Consider the following 10,608-nt stretch of genomic DNA (forward strand, 5'->3'; position numbering starts at 1 on the left):
CTGATCAGCTATACACTAATTTGTACTTATCAGTTAACTGTGTATAAATACATAGCATAACATAATGCAAAGGCAGGCTTTTCTGGTACTATATCCTCTATTTTCTCATATTGTTACTTACCCCTAGATTGTGGCTTTGGCATTTACCATCATGATTTTAACTTCATATTTGATTAAGTTAGTATTTATCCTTTATCTGAGAGAAAAGAGATTCTAACCCAACCTTTTAAGTAGGAAATACAAATACTTACCACGAAAATAAATCCTCAACTGTGATTAAGTTACTATATTACATGACATGACTAATAAATTTATGATTTTTTTTTTTGGTGAAATAAAGGTGAAAGACCCCAACTGGTGGTTACATAAACACAATTCTGGGAAACATGATTCCCACAGCATCGGAAAGCAACAAAGTAGATAAAGAAACAGGTGGTTCCTCAAAAAACACGAGGAGAGTTCACAAAGGATCCCAGCTTCTCCAAAATATTAGCACAAGAGTTGGCCTCCCTAAAGCTGCGTTGCACCCGAACGTTCGGAATGCATCCCAGCAACAACCTGCAATCATCCACAATAGAACAATAAGTATCATGGGAAGGGACACCCTGTAAAACATACCTTAAAGCAGTTTGTGAGTCCATTTCCACAATCAGATTATTGATGCCATGGTTGGTAGCAATGCGCAGACCATCTCTGAGTCCCCAAAGCTCCGCACACTCACTGGTAGTGAAACCCAAGTAGCGTGCAAATCCAAAGACCAAGTTACCAAGAAAGTCTCTAAAAACTCCACTCGAAGTCTCTAAAAACTCCACTCGCCCCTGATTTGCCAGGGTTGCCTATAGCAAAACCATCAGTATTGAGTTTGATAGAATTTTATGGTAGAGGCTACCATCCAACGTTGATTTCACAAGGATTCTTTGGTCGATTAATAGGACCGTTAAGAGCCCAGAATTCCTTAACACGAAACAGAAGGTTATTCTTCCACTCATTAATAGTTTCAGAAGTCTTGTGAAAAAGTAACTTATTCTTTCCAAGCCAGATAGAACACATAGCAAAGGAGAACACAACTTTCCAGGGAATGTGAGAGATCCTGAATCAGCAACAGCCTCACAGTTGAAGGACACCAGCTGTCGAAGTCTAAATTAAAGGAGAAGAGAATGTCTTTTGGAATGTTTAAAGCATTCCAGAAGTCTTTAATGACAGCACAATCTCTAAGACAATGAGCAATAGTTTCTCTTTCTCTATTGCATCTCAGTCATAAAGGATTAACTTGTAGCCCCTGCCTACATAAGGTATCACGAGTAGCGATTTTTTAGTGTTTACAAATCCAGAGGAATTGTTGGATCTTGTGGAGAGAAGGAATTTTCCAAATGTCCTATTTGTTATCATTCCCATCAAGGCAACCTTTTAACAGCTTGTATGCTGAACAAGAAGAGAATAGACCTGTGTGGGAATACTTCCAGCTAATAGTATCTTCTATTCTCTATTAGTTTCCATTTGAACAGGAATGGCAATAATTTTTTCTTGAATCTCATCAGGGATGGAAGCACTAGAGCAGGTGAATTCCCAATTACCAGCAATGGAGACAAAGTCCTTGACCACTAAATTTTCATCTTGAGGTAGCCAAGGGCCAAAGATAATTGAGTTAAACGGGCCAAGGCCATTCCTGTCATCACACCAGAACAAAACCTGGGGCCCCGATTAAATAACCCAATGGATACCGCGTTCTAGGGTGGGGGCTCCTTTCTGCATACCTGCCCAAATGGGAGAGCAAGCTTTCTTTATAAATTCACCATTTCTTGAATATTTAGCCTTGAGAATTTTGGCCCACATATTCTCGGGTTTAATGAGGAAGCGCCAGCCAAGCTAGGCCATATTAGCGTCATTAAGCATTCGCATGTCTTTAAGACCGAAGCCTCCTTTTTTTGGCAAGGTAATGGTCTCCCAATTGACCATATGCATTTCTTTTTATGGTTTTTTAAGAAGCCCCAGAGGAAGTTCCTGCTAATTCTATTGATTTCCTCACAAACACTGGTAGAAAGATCCACGCCCTGCATGATTACACAGGGATGGTGTTAACCACTGACTTAAGAAGAGTGGTTTTTCCAGCAAAAGAAAGCAAAATGGCTTTCCATCCCAAAAGCATTTGCTTGACTTTATCAATGATGAATCTATGCTTGGCAGCTTTTCGTTTTTCAAAGATATTCCAAGGTCATTAGAATAAGCAATTCTTATTAAGTTGTTGAGGTGATCCATCCTGTTCGTATCTAAATTTTGAACGAAATACATTACGGATTTGTTGAAATTAATGGTCTGACTGGAGATTTAGCAAAAGTTTGTCAAGACTTTTTGCATTGAACAACACGTGTGTTCCATGACCTTTCCCATGAGAATGAGATCATTAGCATAGAACTTATGGGAAAGTTTAGGCCCTCTTTTGGAAAGTTGATAGGCTCTCAGCTTGGGTCTTCACATTCTTCTAAGATCTTAAGGTACATGTATTCCATGTAGAGAATAAAGATGTAAGGTGATAAACGGTCACCTTGACGGATTTCTCTTATGGGGATAACTTTAGAGCTTTGCTCCCCATTAATCAGGATAGTCATGGAGATGAATGAGATACAGGACATGATCAATTTAATCCAAGGAAGGGGAAACTGGAAGAAAGAGAGCACTCCTGGATGAAACTCCATTCCATCCTATCATAGACTTTTTCAAGGTCGATTCTTACCATCATCAACCCCCGAATACCTCTTTTCTTTTTGAAAGAATGAAAGATCTCTTGGGCTATATTAACATTGTTATGAGCTTTTCTTTTAAGGACAAAGCTAGCTTGAAAAGGATGAATAATAAGTGAGAGGAATAGTCTCATTCTGTTGACCAAGATTTTAGTGATGACCTTGTAATTGGTATTGCACAACCCAATAGGTTGAAATTGATTTATTGATGATGTATTTTAGGAATTAAGCAAATGAAGCATTCGTTCACCACCTTGAAAATCTGGCATGTAGCAAGGATCTGGCTAATAAACTGGAAAAATGGACTGACCTATGGTGTTCCAACATTTTTGAAAGAATATGGGATGAAGAGTGTCTAGTCCTGGGGCCTTGAGAGGTTTCATGCTGAACACAGCTTTAGAAACTTCCCGACGAGACAAAGTAGTAGTAAGGCTAGCCCGCTCAGAATCCGTAAGCGGATTAGCGAAGCAACTATGAAGTGATAGGCTGTACCCACTGAGTTCAAAGGAAGCGGTGAACAACATGTTAAAATGCTCATAGATAATAGCTTTTATCCCCCTTTCATCATTGAACCAATTACCAACCGAGTCTTTGAGAGTAAGGATCTTATTATCTCTTCTATGTTATATTGTGGTAATATGATAAAATCGGGTGTTGCGATCTCCATCACTGATCCAGTTCATTCTAGCTTTAAGTGCCCACATCTCCTCGTCTAATTTAAGAACTTGTTGATAATTATCCATGAGAGATTCCTCTAGTTATTAAAGCCAAAGGCACAGGGAGGAAAAAAGAGCACATTGGATGCCATCAAGCCAGGCACGAATCCTGTTCTTCTTGTGGAAGATATTCCCAAAGAAATTCTTGTTCCAAATCTTAATGGTTTCTTTGAAGGTCGAAATAGTTTCAAAGAGTGAGTTTTGAGCTTGATTCCAAGTTTCTCGTGCAATTTGGTTGAACTCCATATGAGAAAACTAAATGGCTTCGAACCTGAAAGGTCAAGGCCCAAAACGAGGCATCCTGAGATAGGTGTTAAGAAGAATTGGGTTATGGTCAGATCAAACTCTGGTCAGATGAGAGACCATGGAGTTGGGGTACAAAGTCTTCTAGTCATAATTAGCCCAAGCTCTATCAAGTCTTTCTGTGATGACCTGGCCGAAATGGTTCGTATTTATCTTGGTGAATTGATGGTCAACAAAACCAAGCTCAATCATACCACAATCATTCATTCAATCTTAGAAAAGTCGACATCTAGATTGTTTGAGGGGTCTTCCTCTGAATTTTTCGGAATCACTTAAGAGTTCATTATCCCCCATCATTGACCAAGGTAAGGAGTGAGTAAGAGCGAAAGTTGACTATTCCTTCTAAAGGAGGCACCTTATGGCAAATTGAGGCCGAGAATAAATAGCAGACAATATCCATAATGCATGGGAATGAGAGTTTAAGGCATGAGAATTCGACATGTTAGGGTTAGATGGTACCTGAAAAGTGGCATGGATAACTTGAGGAGAATGTTGCAGTAAAGTGGCATAGATAACTTACGGAGAATGTTTCAGTATGTTGACTGTGACTTCAGCAGATTGCCAAAAAGGCCAAATACCTCCTAAGAAACCATCAGCATCCTCATGAAAGGTACTGTTAAAACATAAGGTCCTACTAATTCTTTCGGCCTTCTCCCCAGAGATTCTGGTTTCAGTGATTATCGCTATAGCAGGGTTGCATACGAGATCCATGAAAATTAGGGCTTCTTGCGACCTGGGCATTCCACTAAAGGCACCGCATAGGGAAAATATCAAGCAAGGTTTGGTTAAAGAGCTAATTAACCATCTTCGAGATGACCTTCACTTCTCTTCATCAACATCTTGCATACTAAGCTAGCCCATTATGATGGTATGGCATGCAAAAGAGGGAGAACTCCACCTGTCCTCCCTAACTCTCTTGAAAGATTTGAGCACCAGTCTGACTGGATTTATTGTTAGAGGTGTCGTGCACAGAATTGCTGCATCGTTGTCCTCTACTAAGATCACACTCCTCACTGTGTCCAGTGCTACCCGAGTTAGTGTATTCCTCTTAATGGTGGTAGAATTTGCACCTGTTTTGGGATGAATTGCATTGTTGGCTTTGAACCAGCTGAAGAAAGGGCCGAGGGTTGGGGATGTCTATAGCAATTAGCAGATTGTCCATGCTAGCGTGATCTCCCTTTCACTCCAATCGTCCGTCTATAGATTGAAGCCAAGCAGAATTTCGATGGCTCTTGTGATCTTGATTATTTTTTCCCCTAAGTGGATGGACAGAACTTCCAGATTTGAGTAAGCTTCGTAGAGGTTTTCCATGGGGAGAGGAAGAAGATGCCTTGGTTTGTGTGTTGAAGGCCAGAGGGTTGTTGAAGTGGGGTAATGTCGGGGCTTTTTGTGAAAGTCACTAAGTTGACTTGAAAATTGGAGCCAGCCGAGAGGGTCCATGTGGTTTAGTTCCAAGGTAACCAAATTAGTAGGTTTTTGGTTAGAAGAATTAGATTGTTAGGTGACAAAGCCCTCATTAAATGCATGAAAGACGTTATTCTCAAGAATGTTTTGGAGCTCTGCCTGAAGCTGCCAACAGTCTGGCTTTCTTGCCATTTGAAGGGTTGTGCCACGTGTAGATCACTTAACTGAGCTTTACCCTTGTCTTTCGAATTCGGAATTGGGTCTTCTCGATTGACCCTAGCTTTTCCTTTATCTTTCGGGTTTGGTGTCGAGTCTTCTCTATCCGGTTTGTGTTCGTTCCCCTGCTTGGGTTTCCTTCGTGTGACAACCATCCATGACCCATGCTCGTCTGTTTTTTAGTTTTCTTTGCTGGCTACTTCCTGTTTTTCTAGAGATTATTGAATTGGGGTTGCACCATCCTCAGTCATTCTGTTAAGGGTGCAAACCTCCTTTCTATGTCCAATAAGGTCACAAGTAAAGCAAAGATTGACACCTTCGTATGACATCTTTTGCATTAATACCCTATTCTGATTTTAGGCACCAAAGACCTATCTAAGTCAACTTAAATGCAGATTCTAGCATATTTGCCACCAGCATTTAATTTCGTGTAGGCATCGATTTTAAGCAAAGTACCCAGCTGGTGGCCAATACTTTGAAGAATGCCTTTGTCAAAATATTCAACAGGTAAACTTGCTAGGTGAACCAAGACTGTAGTCGTAGTGCATGCAGTGGACAATTCAGGGAGTAAGCCGGGCTCTCATAATCTCATTGTCAACATTGTCAGGTAATAAGGACCCACAAACCCAGGGCCTCCTCTTGTCTCCATAAATGACTCTATGGAAGTCATCAACGTTAGGAAACCTGAACACAAAGAAGTTAAATCCTAGATCAATGCAATCCATGCCTCCTCTTGTCTCCATTATGATTTAACCCTGGGATAAAGAAAGTTGTAACCCACATTCTTTTCGAAAGTTTTAACAATCATTGCATTTTTCCAAGAGGCTCTAATCCTGTTCTTCTCTTTTTTTAAGAGAAGTATTTTGGGGACTTCATCCCCTTCATCAGCTTTTTGGTTTGATTTTTCATCCATGAAACTTGGTTGGTTAATAAAAAAAAAGGATTAGTTATCTTGAGATCCCATCAAGGAATCTCTGTGAGAAGTAGCAGGCGATTGACAGTCTGCCATTTCATGATCAGGAACTTTAAAATCTCCATTCTTAGTTCTTTTCACACCGCGGACTTTTAGGCTTCGAATGGTTATAGAAAATATTTTGTATTTGTATTTTTTATTTTCATTTTCGAAAAATAATTTTCATTTTGTATTTTTTGAATTTTGAAAAACATGGTGCATGAAAATGAAATTTTATTTTCAAACATAAAAATTGTGAAAATGTGTTTGGTATCTCTATTTTGAAAAAAAAAATGAAAAATGACAACCAAATAAAAATAATATATTAGATAACATAATGAACTCTTTCAACCATGCAGAACCCTCCCTTTTTTTCTTTTTTCCTTGCCTTATGCTTAGATGATTTTCTTGCAATAGAATAGCGAAGCCCGGTTGTACATCTTCCTATGAATTTGAGAGCCTCATCAATTAGAATGACTGGGAAAGCAACAGCAATTACCAGGAGTCATTCGTTAAGACTGAGGGGAACAATCCCAAATACTTGAGCAAGGAATGGCACGTACAGAATCAAGAAGAGCAGGCCAAATGACACTGACATGGCTAAAAGAAGCCATAGGTTGACCCAAGGAGGCATTGTCAATATGCTTTCATCTTCAGAGAGGGCGTTGAGGGAATTGAACATTACAATTGCCACCAAGACTGAAAGGGAAAGAGTTGAGGCTTTGATTTTCGATCGCTAACTGAAAGTAATTGCATAGGATTGTATCGAATTTGAATACTTGGGAACCTGCTGTGAATGGTGACAATGAGAAACCTTTCCAAGAAGAGCATTGACCCCAGTTGGCAAGTTGGGAGTAGGAAACCAGACTATGGCCATCTTCACTCAGATGAATGCCAAGGAAAGAGTCGTGCGTATACCATACGATGAATACTCCAACCGTGGCTATCCCGACATATAACTCAATCACCCGCACCAATGAAGAAAGTTGGTTCACTTCTTTGGTAATTTTGCTTTACGTAATTAAGGACAATAGGTGGCAGCAAACTCAGTTTGGGGTTTTGAGTGGCTTACAGAACGATAGCAGAAGAAGAAAGAAGAAAATAAGAGGAAGAAGAGATCACCAAAACTCAATTAAAAAGGCATTTTTGTAGATGACACAACTCGAACAAGTGTCGTTTACTTATTTGTCTCAAAATGGCAAAAGTTCTTTAAATTCCTGTGTGTTAGCTTTCTCCATTTTTTCGAAGTATTTTCATTTAAATTAATGAAAAAATATATATTTTTTTTGTTCTTTAATTTGACTTATTTTCATTTTCTAAAAATTATTTTCATTTTTAACTACCGAATACATTTTTACTTATATTTTCTATTTTCCAGGAAAACAAAAACAGAAAATGGTTCTATTTTTAAAACCAAGCGTACCCTTAGATTTTCTTCTTTAGAGCAAGTTGGGACCATTCTTGTTTTTTTCCCTTCTCCACTTTGACAACTGTAGTGGATTCTTTTCTTTGTTTCAACATATCTTTAAAAAAAAAGCTTTGAAACATTTATGAATTTCATTTCATAGATAATTGTGATTTCGTAAGCGTTAAAAAAAAATAAAGTATTCATAAATGCAACATAAAAATATAGTCTCATTATCTTTAAAATTTTAATTTTTACTGCTTGATTATTTTTATCCATCAATTGAATTTGGTTCAAAAAACCAAAATAAGGCCAGAATTCGGATAGAAATTTAAAATTTTGGGGTAAAATGTCTTCGACATTCTTATGATTAATAATCTTAAAATTAATGAGATAAGATTTATGAGATAAAAAATTACTTTCCATTATGTAACTCAATATCACATGCAAAAAACAGTGAATCTATGTTAAGATAATCTTAAATTCTAAAATGGAACCTTTGACAGTACTAGCAACGAATCAAGCACATGAAGTCCTACTTTCCTCTTGTACATTTAAAAAAAAAAAAAAAAAAAAGCCCACCCACCTATTGCATTTTAACTAGTAGGCTAAATGGCTAAGGCCTAAGGCTAATTCAAGGGTTGCACATCTGGCATCTTAGGTTCTTTATTTTCGATACAAGTTGGGCCGAGTTGACGTACCTGCACCGATGATATCGAGGTTTGATTGTAGAACCTAATCAGCCTGGCCCCTGTCTATATATCTAACCTATTCCGCTCCGCAAGACCGCAACCAAGTAGGTTCTTTATTTTCGATACATGTTGGGCTGAGTTGACGTACCTGCACCGATGATATCGAGGTTTGATTGTAAGAACCCAATCAGCCTGGCCGCTGTCTATATATTTAACTTATTCCGCTCCGCAAGACCGCAATCAAGTAATATATATATATATATATACACACACACAATTTTTTTTATTTTATGCGAGAAAAAAAAAATCAAAAAATTTGAAAGTTGATTCAAAATTATAGTATTTGAATTAATTTTTTATTTAATTTGAGTTAAATTTAGATATTAAATATGTATATTAAAATCAAATTAAAAAATAAAAATTTAAAAAAATTGGATTAAACTATATATTTTTATTAATTTTTATATATTTTTTAAATTTTTACAAAATAAAAATAATTATTTTAAATTTATTTAAATATATTATATTAAAATAATATATAAAAATTAAAAATTAAAATTTAAAAATTAATAAAATTTAATTCAAATATAATTAATTTTTTTAAAAATTTAAATTTAAATTAAATTTTAAAAATTTATAACATTATAAATTATTAAAAAAATTAAATCAAATCAGATCTAATCTAAACAATTACTACTTTTAATTTTATGGAGTCTACTTCTTGTATACCTCACTCTCTTTCAATAAAATTATCAGATGTTCATTTTTTTAATATAAAAATTTGTAAACTTTTGACTCTTGTTATTTCAAATATTTTAATTAATTGAGTTTTATAAAATAATATAAATAAAAACTACTTTACTCAAAGTTTAAAAAATACTCATATTTTTATTAATGATAATTATAAAATAAAAAGAGATCAAAACGTACAACTTTTACTAAACAAAAAACCAACATGTAACAAGTGTATTAGCTTTTTCGTTTTCCTGTAGGCATTGGGAATTTTAACCCAATCTTTTAGAAGGATAGCACCCTTTACGTGAAATAATTAAAATAAAATAAGTATGGTAGGCCATAAAATAATACCTGACTGTATTTAACTGAAGGGGAAGAAATATAAAAAGAACGAGGAAAATAATGGAGGAAATATCAAAACAAAAAAAAAAAAAGGGATTTTGTTTGGACTTTGGATAATTGAATTAAAGAAAAAAAGAGAAATGGTTATTATCACATATGGATAATTGGTGGAAGCAAAGTTTCGGATATAAACACACGAGTCAACCGAGGGATTAGATTTGTGAAGCAGGTGTAAAAGGAAGGTTAACAATTTCTAACACTGGGGAAAATGGTTGCCGGTGGTTGGGTAGATTCTAGAGTTGTAGGCTGTAGGCCTCTAAGAATCCAGCTTGGTGGCATGCCATCCCCTGCCACGAAGGCCGCCCAGTTGTGGGAGAAGGAATTTCCAGCTACGCTGACCCGGCTCAGTCAGTCACGTTATTAGCGAATTGGTAACCTCGCATTTTCTAGAAACGGTCGTTGTTTTCAGCTTTTTTGTTTTTGTTATCAATTGTTTTAAACTAAAAGAATCAACTGGCAATGGGCGGGCGGCGAAGCCATATGACATGGGCAATGACGATTGCGGAAGCTTCTGGGGCAGGACAGACGGTCGATGATGCGTGCGTGACTCTGACAGAGGTTACGGTCAAATCTCCCAAGTCCAACAATCCTTTTTTTTCTGGATAATTCCAGAAGATGTATAACAAGTACGCGGCTCTGTCTTTCCTTCTTTTTCATTTTTTTCCTTGGAGTTGTTAGCTATATTTACCACACTGCCCTTCATGCTTTTCCAAAAAGAAAATTCCCTTATCCACCTTCCAAGTGATGTTTGGATCGGAGACCTTGGGTTTTGAATTACTGAAACCAGTTGTCCCCGATTAGTCCATTTATGTTATATGTTTATATAATTCGCATTAAATATATAAAATATAAAACTATTATATTATAATTTATGTTAATAAGTTAAATATGAAATATATTTTTTATTAAATCTATATTTAAATTAGATCACTTTGATGTTTTTTTTATCGTATTTTTTATAATATTTAAAATTATAAGACTTATTAGATATTTCTTTTTAAAATATTTATAAATTTTTAATTAAATTAACATTAAAAATTAATTT

The 10,608-nt window shown here is 36.3% G+C and overlaps 1 protein-coding gene and 1 long non-coding RNA gene across 2 annotated transcripts; both read right to left on the minus strand.

Annotated features, from left to right (window-relative positions):
• Positions 1-217: 217 nt before the first annotated feature.
• Positions 218-5,912, minus strand: LOC149516886 (uncharacterized). Its single transcript, XM_089765927.1, has 2 exons — positions 4,278-5,912; positions 218-558 (listed from the first exon to the last, which is right to left on the minus strand). Exons 1-2 carry the CDS (start codon positions 4,496-4,498, stop codon positions 441-443), a joined length of 339 nt encoding a protein of 112 aa, XP_089622053.1. The 5' UTR covers positions 4,499-5,912; the 3' UTR covers positions 218-440.
• A 718-nt stretch (positions 5,913-6,630) lies between these two features.
• LOC149516887 (uncharacterized) lies at positions 6,631-10,046 on the minus strand. The gene is made up of 2 exons (XR_016345197.1): positions 9,513-10,046; positions 6,631-8,574 (listed from the first exon to the last, which is right to left on the minus strand). It is a non-coding gene; the product is annotated as an uncharacterized LOC149516887 (long non-coding RNA).
• Between the last annotated feature and the right edge of the window lie 562 nt (positions 10,047-10,608).

Source organism: Durio zibethinus, chromosome 9 (genome assembly GCF_047325235.1).
Source record: "Durio zibethinus cultivar Kanyao isolate XHJ-2024 chromosome 9, ASM4732523v1, whole genome shotgun sequence".
Classification (NCBI taxonomy): Eukaryota; Viridiplantae; Streptophyta; class Magnoliopsida; order Malvales; family Malvaceae; genus Durio; species Durio zibethinus.

Excerpts from the sequence above, each read along its gene's own strand:
- LOC149516886 (XM_089765927.1), bottom strand. The coding sequence starts at position 4,498 with ATGCCCAGGTCGCAAGAAGCCCTAATTTTCATGGATCTCGTATGCAAC. Across the intron at positions 559-4,277 it reads AACATACTGAAACATTCTCC|GTTGTTGCTGGGATGCATTC; the intron begins GTAAGTTATCTA and ends GGATGATTGCAG.